Below are 18,784 nucleotides of genomic sequence, written 5' to 3'. Positions count from 1 at the left end.
GTGTGAGAGAAGTTTGTAACAAAGAGAGAAAGTTGTAGAACCCTAAAGGCTCAAGATAAGAGCAAGTTCTTAGTGGATTTCCGAGAAGATCTCGGCGAGACGTAGGGATTCAAGTTTGAATCCTGAACTCGTTAATTCCTGTGTGTTCTTACTTTCAAGTTCCGCATTTTACAAATGAGTGAACAACAGAGTGAGTTGAGAGGTCTGAGATTAGACAAAGTACAACTCGAGAACGTTATAATCCTCACAGTTTGGTATTAGAGCTTCCAGGTTACTACCTAGGAGCAAGAAGATCTGCTCAAGATGTCTTCGGGCAGAGCAGAGGTGGAGAAGTTCGACGGAGATGGGGATTACATCCTGTGGAAAGAAAAGTTACTGGCTCATATGGAGATGTTGGGACTTCTGGAGGGTCTCGGGGAAGAAGAGGAAGCAGAGGTTGAAGATTCTACCACTGAGATTAGTGATGGAGGAAACCAAGACCCAGAAACTGCAACTTCTAAACTGGAAGACAAGATCCTCAAAGAAAAAAGAGGAAAAGCCAGATCTACCATCATCTTGAGCCTGTGAAACAATGTTCTGAGAAAGGTCATCAAACAGAAGACAGCAGCATGTATGATAAAGGTCCTGGATCAGTTATTTATGGCAAAATCTCTTCCAAATCGCATTTACTTGAAGCAGAGGCTGTATGGCTACAAGATGAGTGAGAATATGACGATGGAGGAGAATGTTAATGATTTCTTCAAGTTAATATCGGACTTGGAAAACGTAAAGGTTGTAGTCCCAGATGAAGATCAAGCCATAGTCTTGCTCATGTCTTTACCAAGACAGTTTGGTCAACTGAAGGAGACATTGAAGTACTGCAAGACTACACTTCATCTCGAAGAAATCACAAGTGCCATAAGGTCTAAGATCTTGGAGTTGGGAGATAGTGGTAAGCTTCTCAAGAATAACTCAGATGGGTTGTTTGTTCAAGAAAAAGGCAGATCAGAAACCAGGGGGAAAGGACCAAACAAGAACAAGAGCAGATCTAAGTCAAAGGGAGCAGGAAAAACGTGTTGGATTTGTGGCAAGGAGGGTCATTTCAAGAAGCAATGTTATGTATGGAAGGAGAGGAATAAGCAAGGTTCCACATCTGAAAGAGGAGAGGCTTCTACTGTAACTGCTCAAGTCACTGATGCAGCTGCACTAGTAGTTTCAAGAGCTTTACTTGGCTTTGCTGAAGTCACCCCAGATACATGGATTCTAGACACAGGGTGCTCCTTCCATATGGCCTGCAGAAAGGATTGGATCATAGACTTCAAGGAGACTGCAAGCGGGAAAGTAAGGATGGGCAATGATACTTATTGTGAAGTGAAAGGAATTGGGGATGTCAGAATCAAGAATGAGGATGGATCTACTATCTTGCTCACTGAGGTCAGGTACATACCAGAAATGTTAAAGAACCTCATCTTACTTGGAACTCTTGAAGATAAAGGCTGCTGGTTTGAATCAAAGAAAGGTATTTTGACTATTTTTAAGAATGATCTTACTGTACTAACTGGAAAGAAAGAGAGTACTTTGTATTTTCTCCAGGGAACGACACTTGCAGGTGAAGCCAATGTCATAGACAAAGAAAAGGATGAAACAAGTTTATGGCACAGCAGGCTTGGTCACATTGGTGCAAAAGGGCTGCAGGTTTTGGTCAGTAAAGGTCATCTGGATAAGAACATGATTAAAGATTTGCAGTTTTGTGAAGATTGTGTGTATGGAAAAACACACAGGGTTAGCTTTGGAGCTGCAAAGCATGTCACAAAGGATAAACTCGACTATGTGCATTCTGATCTATGGGGATCACCGAATGTACCATTCTCCATTGGTAAGTGTCAGTATTTCATCACTTTCATTGATGATTTTACGAGGAGAACTTGGATCTATTTCATTAGAACCAAAGATGAAGCTTTCAGCAAGTTTGTAGAATGGAAAACACAGATTGAAAACCAACAGGACAAGAAGCTCAAGATTCTCAGAACAGATAATGGGCTGGAGTTCTGCAACCAGGAGTTTGATTCATTCTGCAGAAAAGAAGGAGTTAGAAGGCACATGACATGTGCTTACACACCACAGCAGAATGGTGTTGCTGAAAGGATGAATAGGACCATCATGAACAAGGTTAAATGCATGTTAAGTGAATCAGGGTTGGGGAAGCAGTTCTGGGCAGAAGCATCGTCTACTGCCGTGTTCCTCATCAACAAAAGCCCAAGCTCTTCAATAGAGTTTGATATTCCTGAAGAGAAGTGGACTGGTCATCCACCAGATTACAAGATACTCTAGAAGTTTGGATCAGTCGCTTATATTCATTCAGATCAAGGAAAGCTGAATCCTAGAGCAAAGAAGGGGATTTTTCTCGGATATCCAGATGGTGTAAAGGGATTCAAAGTGTGGCTGCTAGAAGACAGGAAATGTGTAGTCTCTCGAGACATTGTTTTTCAAGAAAATCAGATGTACAAGGAACTGCAGAAGAATGATATGTCTGAGGAAGAAAAACAGCTCACTGAAGTAGAAAGGACTCTCATAGAGCTAAAGAATTTGTTTGCAGATGATGAAAATCAGAGTGAAGGAGGAGAAAAGTCAAACCAAGAACAAGCTTCAACAACAAGATCTGCAAGTAAAGACAAACAAGTAGAGGAAAGTGATTCTGATGATGATTGTCTAGAGAACTATCTACTGGCCAGGGATAGAACTCGAAGACAGATCAGAGCTCCACATAGGTTCGTTGAGGAAGATGACAGCCTTGTTGGGTTTGCATTAACAATGACAGAAGATGGAGAAGTTTATGAACCAGAAACCTATGAAGAAGCCATGAGAAGTCCAGAATGTGAGAAATGGAAGCAAGCTACCATAGAAGAAATGGACTCCATGAAAAAGAATGACACATGGGATGTCATTGATAAGCCTGAAGGAAAGAGAGTTATAGGCTGTAAGTGGATATTCAAGAGAAAAGCAGGAATTTCCGGAGTAGAACCACCAAGATACAAAGCTAGGCTTGTCGCCAAAGGATTTTCACAAAGAGAAGGCATACACTATCAAGAGATTTTCTCACGTGTAGTCAAGCACGTGTCAATCAGGTATCTTTTATCCATTGTGGTTCAATTTGACATAGAATTAGAACAGCTTGATGTTAAGACTGCGTTTTTACATGGGAATCTGGATGAGTATATATTGATGAGTCAGCCTGAAGGATATGAAGATGAGGACAACACATAAAAAGTCTGTTTGTTGAAGAAATCTCTGTATGGGCTGAAGTAGTCTCCAAGACAGTGGAACCAGAGATTTGACTCATTCATGATCAACTCAGGTTATCAAAGAAGCAAGTATGATCCATGTGTCTACACACAACATCTTAATGATGGATCATACATCTATCTACTGTTGTATGTAGATGATATGCTAATTGCATCACAAAACAAGGACCAAATCCAGAAGTTAAAAGAGTCACTCAACAGAGAATTTGAGATGAAGGATTTAGGGCCAGCAAGAAAGATACTGGGAATGGAAATCACAAGAGACAGAGAACAAGGCACTTTGGAACTGTCTCAGAGTGAGTATGTGGCTAGAGTGTTGAGAGCTTTTGGGATGGATCAAAGTAAGGTCTCTCAGACGCCACTTGGTGCACACTTCAAGTTAAGAGCCGTAAATGAGAAAACTCTTGCAAGAGATGCTGAGTATATGAAGTCGGTTCCCTACCCTAATGCAATTGGAAGTATCATGTACTCTATGATAGGATCAAGGCCAGACTTGGCATATCATGTGGGGGTTGTAAGCCGGTTTATGAGTAAACCCTCAAAAGAACACTGGCAAGCTGTTAAGTGGGTCATGAGGTACATGAAGGGAACACAAGATACCTGTCTAAGGTTCAAGAAAGATGACAAATTTGAAATCATAGGCTACTGCGATTCAGATTATGCAACTGATTTAGACAGAAGGAGATCGATTACAGGATTTGTATTCACAGCTGGTGGGAATACAATAAGCTGGAAGTCGGGTTTACAGAGACTGGTGGCTCTGTCAACAACAGAAGCTGAATATATGGCCCTTGCAGACGCAGTTAAAGAAGCCATTTGGCTAAGAGGGTTAGCTGCAGAGATGGGGTTTGAACAAGATGCAGTAGAAGTTATGTGTGATTCACACAATGCCATTGCTTTGTCCAAGAACTCAGTCCACCATGAGAGGACAAAGAATATAGACGTGAGGTATCACTTCATAAGGGAGAAGATAGCAGACGGAGAGATTCAGGTTGTTAAGGTTTCAACAACATGGAATCCTGCAGACATCTTCACAAAAACAGTTCCAGTGAGTAAGCTTCAAGAAGCGCTGAAGCGACTCAGGGTCTCAAGTAACTAGGGAGACCACAGATCCGAGATTGGAAGTCAAGTAACAGTAAGAAGATGAGTTCAGTGAACTTTATACCAAGGAGGAGTTTTGTGCGTTTTGGTCTAAATTCACAAAGTATGAGAAAGACTCTATTCGGTATAGAGGGTTCTAAGTTCAAATGAAAAGCAAGGAAGATATAAGAGTTTCTGGGTCGCTTAGAGGGTTCACTTTATGCGCCAAGTTTGAGAAACAAAAGGAGATCTCTTTAGCTCTCTCTCATGACATCACATTGTCGAGTTCGTCCAAGCAACAAGAGCAGACAACCAGAATGGTTTATTCAATCAAGCCGCCTAAGAGATTGCAGCAATTCAGGCCCGTAATTGCAGCTGGAGCACCTGACTTGTGTAAGATTCAAGCACGAGCGTGTCGGGCAACTCTAGATCCTTCTTTTTGTCTCTTTAAAGGAGTTGGTTGTGTTGTGTTGCTTTGTAAGGTGTGAGAGAAGTTTGTAACAGAGAGAGAAAGTTGTAGAACCCTAAAGGCTCAAGATAAGAGCAAGTTCTTAGTGGATTTCCGAGAAGATCTCGGCGAGACGTAGGGATTCAAGTTTGAATCCTGAACTCGTTAATTCATGTGTGTTCTTACTTTCAAGTTCCGCTTTTTACAAATGAGTGAACAACAGAGTGAGTTGAGAGGTCTGAGATTAGACAAAGTACAACTCGAGAACGTTCTAAGCCTCACATTATATTAATTAAACATATGTGTTTATCTCTTCAAAATGTATAGTAACCTTTAAACCGAAAAAGTCTACACTCTTGCCATTGCGAATAAAAGAGGTTACTAATCATACCCCATTTCTTGATTTTTTGAGGCAAAAAGTCAAAAACAAGTAAACATATGTAAAATTCAAAAGGTTATACAAACATCTAACTCATCTCAGATTAGAGGAGCAAACCAAGGAAGACAAAAATCTAACCCATCTCAAGAGGAGCAAACCAAGGAAGACAAAAATCTAACCCATCTCAGATACGGTAGGACGTTGGCCAGTGTGGTCCGACAATTTTGAGTACCCTAGGCAAAAAATTTAAAGAATTAATTGTAAGAAAAGGACTAAAAAACTAGAATCTTATAAGATCCAGCACTTTCGCAAGTGTTTACAGAAACAGGCACTTTTCCTCTTGTAAAATGACGATGTTACCCTTGTTAATAATTTGTTAATGAGACATGATTTTTTTAGTGCCAAAGACAGTGACGATGATGAGCTTCGGTCGGCGACTATGCGTCTATGACTGTTTTTAGACGGTGGTGAGAATCGTGGGTGACCGAGTGGTGGCTAAATATAAAGATAATTTTAGATTTTTCTCATATTTTTTCATACTTTTGTCTTGCAAATCTGGTAGAGATTTGATACACAGAAACTACTTCCATATACTTTATCAAAATCTCCAATTCTAAAAGTCTTTGGAAGAAAAAATACAGATTTTAACCTTCTCAATTTCGAATTGTTAAACTATTACAAAGTAATCAAAAGGGTTTTCAAGCTTTTGTGTTGGGTTAGTGTTAATTGGTCCATATTATATTATCTTCTCCGATTGAGTAGACAAATATGATTTCTTCTTCTTCAATTGATGTGGCTTCTCCAAGCCATAACATCTACAGTTTTCATGAATTTCTCATCGATCTGGAAGCTATGAATTGCTACGACATCTTCAAGTTTGCTTCAGATTTGTTAATGCTCAAATGTTACATGAAGACGACACGAGATTCACAATTTGATGGAAATAAAGGAGGAAGAAAATGAATCTTCACAATTCCTTTAATTTTCCTTTTGGGTTCATTATGTACTAGTTTTCTTAGGGTTTAGTTTTTGTAAACGCAGTCGAAGATGAAAGAAGCCGGTTCACTATGTATACATCTAAATCTCAAAAAATTTGTTTAATTTTTTTTTATTGGGTTGTCTATATAGTATCATCTTAGGGTTTAGTGTTCTTGAATCAATGGAAGATTGTATAATAAAGATTTTTGGGATGTTAGATTTTCCATTTTATAAGAAACGAGGATTGAGGAGAAGCTGTGAAAATGAAGGAAGAAGGAAGAAAGAAGGAGAAAGAAAAGCTGATGTTGCAGGGGTATGCAAGGATATAATCGTAAAAGCCTTAAAATCAAAGATTTTGATAAAATTGTTCCTATTTTAACAATAATCCCAAATTTAAAACATACCTTTTCGTATATCATAAAAGAAAAACTACATATAATATTAATATAAATAAAATCACATAGTCTAGCTCTAACAAGTAAAGAAAAAAGGTGAACACAAACAGCAAAAAAAATTACTAATTCATATTGTGAAGCAATTACCAATGTGAAGAACTATAAGAAAAAAATAATCAAAAAGGTATGTATCAATAGTACGTACTATAAAAATATGAAACTTACTAAGTTTGCTTCGACCATTTTTTCATACAAATCAAATCCAAAACATCATTTTTTATGAAAATGTTTTTTAAAGTTTTAAAAAATAATATTTTAAGCAAAAGAGAGTTTATGATTTGAAAATAAATATATTTCCACTTTACTAAACCAGAATTTTATAATCAAAGATAATAATTAGTTTAAATCTAAAAATAATAATACTGTAAACCTAGTTTGGGGTACAATTCTAACCCACTTGCATTTAAATGGCTTGAGAAGTATGACGTGGAAATGTGTTTGTAGGAAGTCTACGAAGCTGTAGCTAGCTAATAGAATGAATGCATTAGACTAACAATAGTACTATTAAGTGGAAAATAACAATTAAGACATCGTTTTGTTATTTTGACTAGTATCATCTAATCTAGTACTAGTAAATTTTGATATTTGACTAACACGCCAGATTTAATGTTGCATGGTTTAAACAAATAATTGTTAATTTATGTAGCAATTAAGTATAGTAAGATTTGCTTAGATTGACTCAACTCTTAACATAAATAACTTAAATGACACACGTTTGTTTCAAAAACTGTAGTAATCCATATCTTTGGTAAAAAAACGAAATAACCTTAATGATTAATTGTAATCAAATTAAAACAAAAAATAAAAAATAAAACAAATCTTTTATATTTTAAAGCACAAGTCACTCCACCAATAAAATTTTGACAAATCAGCAAAACCAAATTATTTTTCAACAGAATTATAAAATCAAAAAAGAAAACCAAAACCTATATTACATAATTAAAACAAAAACGAAAATCCAGTTAACGTGAGAACAAACTTTTTTTAAAATAATAATTTTGAACAAAATTTAGATAAAGAAGAATCTTCTTCACATATTTCGTTTTTGATGTTAAAAATACTAAAGAAAAACAATTTAATTTTATTGCATATTATAAATTGACTTGTTTTAGCTTACCAATAATATTTTGACATGTATCAATTCACAAATAATTGATTTGATGGTAGGAATAGAAGAAGAAAAAAACGGTTATGAAAACCCTTGGAGAATTTATCATGACTAATAAAATTCATTAAAATTCAAATATGACAATATTATGTAAAAATCTGCCGACATTAATAAAAGTCTGTCGTGACGTTATGAAAATTTCTTTTTAAAAAAAAAAAAAATCCAGTCAAACCCGATTTAACATACAATCAGACCGGAAATAATTTAATTGAGGGCTAGCTAATAAATCTCATATAACAAAAAATTTCGAAATTTTAAAAATAAATCTGCCAAAAAAAGTCTGTTATTACTAAAAAGGTTATTCTAGTCATAAACAAATCGGCCATAACATTGACATGAGTAAATCTGTTATGCTTTGACACTGAAAAACAAAACTGTCATCACTAAAAACAAATCTGTTATCACTATGTGACTGTGTAGTAATTTTATTTTTTAACAAAAATCTGTTGTAAAACACCAGATTTGTTAACAAGTTAATTAAATCTGTGATTACACAAAACAACTCTGTCATGCCTATATAACATTTTTCGAGGTTAACAAATCTGTTATAACACAACAGATTTTTGGGTGCAAATAGAAAATCTGTTGCCACCATAAAGAAAAATCTGTGGTCCGGAAAACAAATCAGTGACAGATTTGGTTTCAACATTCTTACTTTTGAAATTTAAATAAAATCTGTGGAGACTGTATGAAACAAATCAGTCACGATTAAAAAATCTGCGAAAAAAAAAAAATCTGGCGTAACATAACACAGTAAAGTCTGTGGTACAAAACAAGTCTGTTGTAAAAAATCTGTGGTTGACCAACAAATCTGTGATCGATAACAAATCCGTCGCAACAAGAGCCACAGATTTACCAAAAACGACGATGGCATTTTCGTAAATAAATGTGGTTTTATTGCCTTGCTGGAATTAAATAGTAATGGCATTTCTGTAATATTGTTTTTCTCTGCAAAGGAAAACAAGGATAATTTAGGTATAATTATTACTCAAATAACTCATATTTTTAGCATTCCTTTTGGGTCATTATGTATAAAATATGGGTTACTCTAGTAAATTTCCCTATAGTATATCAATTGGCACAGCTTATTAGTTGATGTATATATCGTAGAAGATGACTTCATGCATGCATTGGCCACTTTTCCAATAACTTTCTCAGGGAAAGTCATACATTCGGATTACACTATAATCTAGTCGACCATATATAGAAGAAGTAACTAAAGCTTTCAAACTTTTAATTCTTTAATCTTTTTCTTTTGAGTCCTCATCTCAAACTTTTTTTTTTTTTTTTTTGTATTAAATTGACCTAAAGGGACGTTCACATAGTGGAAATAAAAGAAAAGGTGACAACAAAGATCAGACCTTAGGGTATGCCAACCTTTTGAGTCTTATTTTATCTTCTCAAATTTGCTGTCAAACCTTAAAACTCTATAATGATTTTACTCAATCATCTCCATGTTGTGAGAATCTTGTTCTGATTCTACATGAAAGCTTTGCTCGTAATAATTTCAACAAATTCGTTGACTCTACAACCAAAACCCTCATGTGCTAACTTTCAAGTAAGTATATGTAGTTTTTTGCTCGAAATAACAAAAAAAAATAAGAACAAAACATCATCTTGTGTTTGATCCAATTCTTGAATCTTGAAACATTCTTTTGAGCTCTCTATAACTATTTAAAAAATGGCGGATGGATACGAGAACCATGCTCCTGAAAACCTTCAGGTAAGTATCCAAAAAACCCAAAATCTTTCATTGTGTTTTGATCAAATTCTTGTTCAGTTGTTTGTTTATGTATGTATTAAAAAACAGGGGAAATATCAAGCAATGGTTGTTTGTTGTATTCTTGGAATTGGATCTCTCTTTTCTTGGAATAGTATGCTCACTATCGCAGATTACTACTATCAAGTTTTCCCGGTTCGGTTTCGGTTTTGGTTCGAGTTTCAATTCTGCTATTTCGTTTTAGTTATCAATTTAAATTTAAATTTTGAAAAATTTGTGTTTCATGTAGGATTATCATCCTTCAAGGGTATTCACACTTATATACCAACCAATTGCCCTTGGAACAATCATGATTCTCGCATACCGCGAATCGAAAATCAGTACTAGGAAACGTATCCTTACCGGTTACATCCTATTCACGATATCCACATTCTTGCTGATAGTCGTAAGTATCAGTTTAAGTCTTACTCTCAGAATTAATCTTTCTTATGGAACTGCATGGATTTTTATTATGGACTCAAGACTCTAAAAAACTTTAAAACAGTTGGATTTGACAACAAAAGGACACGGTGGAATCGGACATTATATTGTCTTATGCACAATTGTTGCTTCTTTTGGCCTTGCGGATGCGACCGTTAAAGGAGGATTGGTCGGTGATTTATCTTTGATGTGCCCTGAACTTATCCAGGTACATCAAGTTTAGCATATTCAAGGTCTCTGGTATACAAAAATCAGTTTAGATAAGTCAGCTTATATAAAACTCCTTCCTTGTAGTCATATATGGCCGGTTCGGGTATGGCTGGTGCTCTAACCTCAGTGCTTAGGCTAATAACTAAAGCAGCATTTGAGAAATCAAACAATAGTTTACGAAAAGGAGCAAGTGAGTTTAGCATCTTAATCCCAAATCCAACATTTTCAAAGTGTTTAAAGTTCCATTTCTTGCTTTGTTTGTGTTTTCCCTGTTACAGTGATATTCTTAGCAATCTCAACCTTCATAGAACTACTCTGCGTGATTTTATATGCATATGTGTTCCCAAAACTCCCCATCGTTAAGTATTACCGAAGAAAAGCCGCTTCTGAAGGATCTAAAACTGTTGTTGCTGATCTTGCTGCTGCTGGTATCCAAAATTTATCAGATTTGGTAACATCAAACTCCTCAAGAATTCTTTCCTTTCTTGGTTTCTTTAAAAAAAATCATCAAGAATATGTTTCTTGATTCATTCTTTTTTTCTACAACTTTCCCACTCTTTAAACATTATTTAGCTTCATGATTTTTCTACGCAGAGTGATGATGATTCCAAGAATCAAATGCTAAGAAAGAAAGAGTTGTTGCTTCAAAACATAGACCATGCAGTGAATCTATTCCTCATCTACGTTTTGACATTATCCATTTTTCCTGGATTCTTATACGAAAACACGGGACAACACGGACTAGGTGATTGGTATGCACTTATCCTAGTAGCGACATACAATTTTTGGGATTTGTTCGGGAGGTACGCACCGCTGGTGAAATGGCTGAAGCTTGAGAATAGAAAGGCCCTAACGATTGCGGTCTTGACCCGTTATTTCCTCGTTCCGGCATTCTATTTCACTGCAAAATATGGTGATAAAGGATGGATGATTATGCTCGTTTCTATTTTGGGATTAACTACTGGACATCTCACTGTTTGCATTATGACTATAGCCCCTAACGGGTACAAGGTAATCTATCTACTCTCCCTATGCTGTTAACCAAATTAATTTGAATATATCTAGAAACTTAGATTAGTTCATATTTAGAAAACAAAACACATTATCTTTACAATTTTTTTGTGTTATACCCTTTGCTTTTACGATTTGAAAATATAACACAAGTTTTTTTTGACATATAAATACAAACACTATAATAAACAAACGACCTCTACCTTCATATTTAATCTGATTTTGTATTTTGTGAAGGGTCCGGAGAAGAATGCATTAGGGAATTTGCTGGTGGTTTTTATTTTAGGAGGAGCAGTTGTAGGAATTTCTTTGGGTTGGTTATGGCTTATTGGCAAGAAATATGCTTTCTGAGTTCTCATCATTTTGTGCAATTAATTCCGATGAATCTGACTCTTTATGGCAAAAAATGAGAAGCTTGGTGCCTCGCTCGAACCTAACTGTTTATTCATGAAAAAAGAAGAAGAAGAGAATACTAACACGTAAAACTTTCGAAAGCTTGAAGTGATGAATTCTTATTTCGATGCTTCACCAAATTATAAAATTTCACTTTTTCAACTCCACAATTTGCTGTATCTATTTTAGTTAATATTTTAGACCCATTTGATCATTTTATTAACTATTTTCTAAAATCTTATATGGTGTTATTTAACCATAGATTTTTATAGAAACTAAATCCTAACAGTCTACTTTTGTTTGATCACTGATTATAATTTTATGCATTAAAGTTTAGCATTGTTCCATCAGATATTTGTAAAACAAAATTAATAGCAAAATAAAGTCATTCATTTAAGCTAGTAACGGACGGTTTTCTTCGAGAGAAAACCAGTCCGGAGTAGAAGAGCTTACATGGGAAAACATAGAACCTCGTGCTCTTTTCTTCTTAGCAAGACAATCAGCAGAGACATTGTTTAAGTATGTAATAAAAGATAAAGAAAAACGAGAAAAACTAGGCTTTGAAGCATTAAAATCTTTTCACTCCGAAGAAAAAGCGGACTACTCATCAGGAGTGTTCAAAAGTTGTGTCGACTCCTTACTATCTGTCTATAAAATAATGTCGAAAATGGATAAAAATATAAGAAATCGTATTGCCCATAAGAGAGCCTCAACAGATATTTGTAAATTATATTTAAGAGTTTTAAAATTTGGTCTTATTAACCAAGTGTTCATGGCCAAGTGCTTTCGTCATGTTGGTCCAGACTAGAGAACACTTCTTTTAATCATGAAAACTTAACTCATTGTTTCCTTTATGTAAACATTTTAAAGTGGCAAAAGTTTTTTCTTAGGTATCTACAAATATTGAGAACTAGTTTCGGTTACGATCCAAAAAAGAAGTAGGTGTTATTTAGTTAAGATTTTAAATATTTTGCTAAAATAAGATTTCAGGCATTTTCGTGTAATTTACAAATACAAAATGTAGTGTGTAATTTAGACCCATATTTCCTTTCAAACTAACCGATCAAAACATTGATCACAAAATCCTTGTGTGCAACTAATTCCCCAAAAAAGAAGAGGAGAATACTAACACGTAATAATCAATTTGAGGTGAAGTGTTTATTTATTTATTTTGCTAAATATTTGAGGTGAAGTGTTATTTTGATAAATGCTTCACTTATCCTTTTTCTTTTTTACAACAAAATTAGTTCATCCATTTAAATTAGAAACGGATGATTTTTTTTAGGAGAAAACCAGTTCATAATAAAAGATTTTATATGAAAAAAAGATAAAACTTTGTGCTTTTTCTTTTTCGGCGAGGCAATTAATACCAATATTGTTTAAACGTAAAATAAAAAGATAAAGAAAAACGATAAAAGTTAGGTTTTAAAATATTAAAATTTTATAATTCTAGAAATGTCCAAAAACTAAGTCAACTACTTCAAATGCTTCACTTATCCAACTTCACCGATTCTCATCGAGTCTATTTCATACATAGTTTTTATTTTCATTTATTACGTTTAGACCGATCTCACAGATATGTGGATATTTAATGATTAAGGATTTTAAAGAAAGTTTTGCTTTCATACTATATCGTCAACAAGTTGTCTAAAAATAGGAACATAAAAAAAGCTTTCACACTTTGAATTCTTTAAATTCTATAATCTTTTCTTTTTCTTTTTGAGTCTTACTTTATCCTTTCATATTTGCTGTCACACCTTGAAAAGGTCTATTATTTTACTCGCTCATCTCCTCTTTTTAAGAATCTTGTTTTGAATCTTCATGAAAGCTTTGCTCGTTAAAAAATCAACAAACTCGTTGACTCTGCAAAACCCTCATGTGCTAAGTTTCAAGTAAGTATCTCTAGCTCCTTTATTTGCTCCCCAGCAAAAAAAAAGGAACATAGCATCATCTTGTGTTTGATCCAATTCTTGAATCTTGAAAACAGGTTTATGTTCTTTTGAGCTCAATGGCGGATAGATATGAGAACCAACCTCCTGAGAAGCTTCAGGTGAGAGTTTCCAAAGAACTCAATACTCAGATCCAAAAATCTCTCATTGTTTTTCTGATTTAAAAACAAAACAAATTCGTGTTTTCTCTCTTGACTTTTAAAAACAGGGGAAGTATCAAGCAATGGTTGTTTGCTGTATTCTTGGAATTGGATCTCTCGTTTCTTGGAACAGTATGCTCACTATAGCAGATTACTACTACAAAGTTTTTCCGGTTCGGTTTCGGTTCGGATGATTCTCAGATTCCAAATTGGTTTATTGAATTCTGATGTTGTGTGTTTAGTTATCAAGAAGTTGAAAGAAACAAAACTTTACGTTTCTTGTAGGATTATCATCCTTCAAGGGTACTCACACTTGTATACCAACCGTTTGCGCTTGGAACAATCTTGATTCTCGCATACCACGAATCGAAAATCAATACTCGAAAACGTAACCTCATTGGTTACATTCTATTCACAATATCCACATTCTTGCTCATAGTTGTAAGTTTTTGTATTACATGTCTTGCTCTTACATTAATCTTTCATATGTAAATGGATTTTAATTATTGACTCAAGAATTTGAATGAATAAAAAACAGTTGGATTTGGCAACAAAAGGACGTGGTGGAATCGGTCCTTATATCGGTTTATGCGCTGTTGTTGCTTCTTTTGGCCTCGCGGATGCTACAGTTCAAGGAGGAATGATCGGTGATTTATCATTGATGTGCCCTGAACTAGTTCAGGTTATACATTTTAGAGAATATTGTTTTAGACTAACCGGTTTAGATTAACCTGAATTTACTAGCTAACATATTCCTACTTGTTTGTAGTCATTCATGGGAGGTTTGGCTGTATCTGGTGCGCTAACATCAGCACTTCGGCTAATAACTAAAGCAGCCTTTGAGAAAACAAACGACGGTCCACGAAAAGGAGCAAGTGAGTTAATGTTTTTGAAGGTTTCAAATTTTGAAAACCGTTAGAATTAAACTCCAATCATCAAAGTGATATTTTTCTGCAGTGATGTTCTTAGCTATCTCCACATGCATAGAGTTACTCTGTGTGTTTCTATATGCTTATGTGTTCCCGAAACTCCCGATTGTTAAGTATTACCGAAGAAAAGCCGCTTCTGAAGGATCCAAAACTGTTTCTGCTGATCTTGCTGCTGCTGGTATCCAAAATCAATCAGACTTGGTAACTTCACATTCCTCAAGAATCTATGTTTCTTGATTTTTATTATTATTTTCGTTTTTAAGATTCTTTAGCTTCTTGATTCTTCTATGCAGACTGATGATGATTCCAAGAATCAAAGGCTAAGCAACAAAGAGCTATTGATTCAAAACATAGACTATGCAGTGAATTTATTCCTCATCTACGTTTGCACGTTATCCATTTTCCCGGGGTTTTTATATGAAAACACAGGACAACACGGGCTAGGCGATTGGTACGCACTTGTCTTAGTAGCGATGTACAATTGTTGGGACTTGGTCGGGAGGTACACACCACTGGTGAAATGGCTCAAGATTGAGAATAGAAAGTTGATCACAATCGCGGTATTGTCACGTTATCTTCTCATTCCGGCGTTCTACTTCACTGCGAAATATGGTGATCAGGGATGGATGATTATGCTCATTTCTGTTTTGGGGTTGACTAATGGACATCTCACTGTTTGCATTATGACTATAGCTCCTAAAGGATACAAGGTAATCTATTTATTTTACAATTTGCATATGCAAACGAATACAATCTTTGCGTTTGAGACAAGTAATCTCACCAAAAAAAATGTGGGGGTTTTTGATTTGGTGAAGGGTCCGGAGCAGAATGCGTTAGGGAACTTACTGGTGATATTTCTGTTAGGAGGGATATTTGCAGGAGTTGCTTTGGATTGGTTATGGCTTATTGGTAAGAAGAATGCCTTTTGAGTTTTAATCACTCCAAAACAGTGGTTCACTTTAAGTTAATTTGGAGGTTAAGTTGCTTTCATATTCTTTGCTTGTAACCTGTAAAAACAGAGGATGTTTAATTACATTTTCTATGTATATGGGGTGTTAAAGAATGATTATTCCTATAACTGACACATGTCATTAAGCCACAAGTTAAGGTGACAATCTTCAAGTCGATTGTAAGAATAGGATTGAGAGTGACCTCTTTCCCCGATATTTTTCGTATTTGTTCTTTTCGACAACTTCTTTCGCATATTAGCAAACTTGGATGAGTTTGTGTATATTCTTTTTATCGCTTTGTTTGCTCTAATGCTCTAGCTAATTGGCTAATTGCCTCAGGGTATATCAGATGGTGCATATATTTGCTGTAACCATTTTGATATTTGAATTGAAGAAAATTAGTTGATAAAAAAGAAGCAGCTGAGCAGAAAATGAAAAACAATTGGTCATTAAGTTTTTTTTAACAACTAATTTAGTTTTTCTACATTTAGAATATATTCAAAAACATTTGTTCTAGAAATACTATTCACTTTTACTCTCCCACCTCTCCCATTAAATTTGTCTCATTAAATAATGTTAATTAATTAAAAAAAACCGCAATGTATATTTGTCAAACGGGTCTCCACTTATATTTTTAACGTATATTGCAAAATAAGTAATTACAGTTTAAAGAGTTCTGCACATGAATTTAGTTGGCCAAATCATGAGTGTGACTTTTTAATTTTATATATATGAGACAAGCCCAAAGCTAAAATCCAAATGCACAAAATTTATCCTTCAACATTGAATCCTAAGACAGAACTTCTCCCTCAATGATAGCATTTTTTTTTTGTCAATATGTTCTTAAATTATAGTATGTTATTTCAATAGCAACTACATTATACTCCAATTGTAAGATTTGTTTTATATCGTAATCTTGCATTGTTCCCTGTTATGTGTAATTCTTCATTATATTTCTTTTCTCTAACCAAAAAAATATATTAAAATTTTTATCTTTCCCTGTTTTTTGTATTAACGTTGACATATAAGAATTAAGAAAATGCATAAATGTTTTAAAAGTATAGAAAGTAACGGTGAGATTGAGTGTCAAGTTTTGTATGAAAGTTTATTTGATTTACACATATCAATATTGATGGAAGATAAGAAGTTTCATAGTTCAGAATTTATAAACTCTATATGATACATTAGGAAGGGAGCATATGATAAGTTTTTTTTTCTAACTTTACCTAATAATCAAATTTGGTGCTCTCTATTATTGTGACGTCAATAGACATAAGGATAAATATAGGAAATAAATAACATTAAATTTTATAAACTTTTATGAATTGTTTTTAATTCAAAAATTAGTTCAAACTACATAAGCGATTTTATACAAACTTTATGACATGTGGCATATTTTTCTATGTTTTATTTCCATTTTCATTCTCACTTGAAAAGAAATGATATACATAAGGTATGAATTATAAGAAAAGCTTATAAATAGTAGTTTACAGTTTTACATTGATTTTTATTTTATTTAGCATGTTATAAAATAATTATTCTTATCATCAAAATATATATTTTCAGGTTTTTTTTTTATATGAAGATACATCACACAAAGGATCTATTCATCCACCATTTTTATTAAGTGATGAGGGTTTACAGTCATTTTTGTTTTTGATTTGCTTGGGCTTTTCTTATTTTTGCTGATCTGTTCAAAAAATATGGGCATGATTATGAGACCTGATTTACTCCATATTTAGCACTTTATCAAGGTTGTAAATATTCTTTTTGTTAAATTTTATTAGTGTTTTCATTGTTTTTTGTTGCATTTAGTATCCACGTGATTTTTCTTGTGTTTTAGAAATCCTATAGTGTCTTTGTGTGTGTGTTTTTAGTTATGTGAAGTTAAAATAATGGAATACACACATGTAGATGCTAAGAAGAGAAATGATGATCATGAACAAGTCCAAAGTGTCAGAAATATCAATTCGGATGAAGGCCTTACTTTCGAATTTAGATTCAGAAATTTAGTTAGCTTTCCACTGATGGTGATTTCAAGCCAAACGGAACAGAGGTTTAAGAATTATCATCGATTTAGTAGACACATATCATTTTCATGCTTAAGAAAAGCTCATCCAGAAATTTTCCTTCAATGCCAGAGGTTATATTAACTTAGTGCAGTAGGATCAACATACAATTAGAGACTTTTTAATGATGTAATCATCTAAGATATGATCCACTTTATTTTGGAATAATCCGGTCCAAACAAATTTATATTCAAGGATTTTTTAGACATTTTTTAATATAGTGAGATCAACAATTTTTAGACATTTTTAATACAGTGAGACCACTAGAGACTTTTTCATGATATCATTATCCAAGATTTGACCCGTTTTATCTTGGGTCGACCAGGTCTAAACGAATTTGTATTTAAGCAATTTTTAGACATTTTTTAACTGAAATTTGTTTTGTGAAGGATTCTTCAATTCTATCATTTATATTTTTGTTTATGCATTTTTCTTATATCTTTCACCATGTTTAATGAGTAGTCTTTTGTTTGATCATGAGTTATGATAGATTAGGATAATTTGATAGTTAAATGATGATGATTTATATTGCTTATTGTAGATTTCTTCATTTAGGTTAATCTTATTATTATGTGCACCGATTATGTGGTTCATAAGTATCTGGTGAACATTTTATTTTAAGTTTTTTTGTTAGGTTATACAGCTAACATTAAAAAATAGTAAGAAAATACAAGGGATAATATAGTGAAAAAACACTGATAGTGAGAACATATTTCCTGAAGTCTCTCTTCACTTCATTTGGAAATGGAATAACTTATTTTGGCAATGAGATGTTTGATTACTGAACAATAACATTTGGTGGTTTTTGTTCGGAAGATTTCTAAATTGGTGAAAATAGAGCAGCATCTTGTGGGGTTTGATCAACATATACGAATGAAGTAAAAGAATGCAAAGAAATTGCGATTAAACACTATGCAATTAAACCTCATTATGGTCTTAGTAACTGAATAATCTACTCAGTTACTAATGTATAAATATATTTTTGCTTTATGATAATTATTAATTATTATTCATGTAAAGTTTAAATTCCAAATAAACATATGGATTAGTCATACCTCAATAATTACTCTTTTAATAGTGCATAATATTTAGTTACTTAATTACTTCAATCAAGTTTTTTTTTTGAGTTTTCTTGTCAATAAAA

At 33.8% G+C, this 18,784-nt stretch overlaps 2 protein-coding genes and 1 pseudogene across 4 annotated transcripts; all 3 read left to right on the top strand.

Moving 5' to 3' along the window:
* Positions 1–303: 303 nt before the first annotated feature.
* On the top strand, positions 304–4,379 carry AT4G05133 (annotated as a pseudogene; the record flags this gene model as incomplete). The annotated part of the gene is made up of 1 exon: positions 304–4,379.
* A 4,777-nt stretch (positions 4,380–9,156) lies between these two features.
* Positions 9,157–11,889, top strand: ENT4 (equilibrative nucleoside transporter 4). The gene is made up of 8 exons (NM_116752.2): positions 9,157–9,512; positions 9,600–9,704; positions 9,799–9,954; positions 10,054–10,197; positions 10,284–10,389; positions 10,478–10,650; positions 10,794–11,210; positions 11,448–11,889. The coding sequence occupies exons 1-8, from the start codon at positions 9,471–9,473 to the stop codon at positions 11,559–11,561; spliced, it is 1,257 nt and encodes a 418-aa protein (NP_192422.1). The 5' UTR covers positions 9,157–9,470; the 3' UTR covers positions 11,562–11,889.
* Positions 11,890–13,292: 1,403 nt separating this feature from the next.
* FUR1 (Major facilitator superfamily protein) lies at positions 13,293–15,912 on the top strand. 2 transcript variants are annotated; one of them, NM_116751.4, is made up of 9 exons: positions 13,293–13,495; positions 13,591–13,653; positions 13,761–13,865; positions 13,978–14,133; positions 14,231–14,374; positions 14,462–14,567; positions 14,650–14,822; positions 14,915–15,331; positions 15,437–15,912. In NM_116751.4, exons 2-9 carry the CDS (start codon positions 13,612–13,614, stop codon positions 15,548–15,550), a joined length of 1,257 nt encoding a protein of 418 aa, NP_192421.1. In that variant the 5' UTR covers positions 13,293–13,495; positions 13,591–13,611; the 3' UTR covers positions 15,551–15,912. The 2 variants fall into 2 exon arrangements, with proteins under 2 accessions (NP_192421.1, NP_001329797.1); NM_001340534.1 differs by lacking the exon at positions 13,293–13,495 and having other exon boundaries at positions 13,519–13,653; positions 15,437–15,832.
* Positions 15,913–18,784: the final 2,872 nt, after the last annotated feature.

Source organism: Arabidopsis thaliana, chromosome 4 (genome assembly GCF_000001735.4).
Source record: "Arabidopsis thaliana chromosome 4, partial sequence".
NCBI lineage: Eukaryota > Viridiplantae > Streptophyta > Magnoliopsida > Brassicales > Brassicaceae > Arabidopsis > Arabidopsis thaliana.
Note: the sequence above shows the minus strand (reverse complement) of the source record. Positions and strands in the feature narration are given on the sequence as shown.

Excerpts from the sequence above, each read along its gene's own strand:
- ENT4 (NM_116752.2), top strand. The coding sequence starts at position 9,471 with ATGGCGGATGGATACGAGAACCATGCTCCTGAAAACCTTCAG. Across the intron at positions 9,513-9,599 it reads ATGCTCCTGAAAACCTTCAG|GGGAAATATCAAGCAATGGT; the intron begins GTAAGTATCCAA and ends ATTAAAAAACAG. Across the intron at positions 10,651-10,793 it reads TCCAAAATTTATCAGATTTG|AGTGATGATGATTCCAAGAA; the intron begins GTAACATCAAAC and ends TTTTCTACGCAG.
- FUR1 (NM_116751.4), top strand. The coding sequence starts at position 13,612 with ATGGCGGATAGATATGAGAACCAACCTCCTGAGAAGCTTCAG. Across the intron at positions 14,134-14,230 it reads CCACATTCTTGCTCATAGTT|TTGGATTTGGCAACAAAAGG; the intron begins GTAAGTTTTTGT and ends AATAAAAAACAG. Across the intron at positions 15,332-15,436 it reads TAGCTCCTAAAGGATACAAG|GGTCCGGAGCAGAATGCGTT; the intron begins GTAATCTATTTA and ends GATTTGGTGAAG.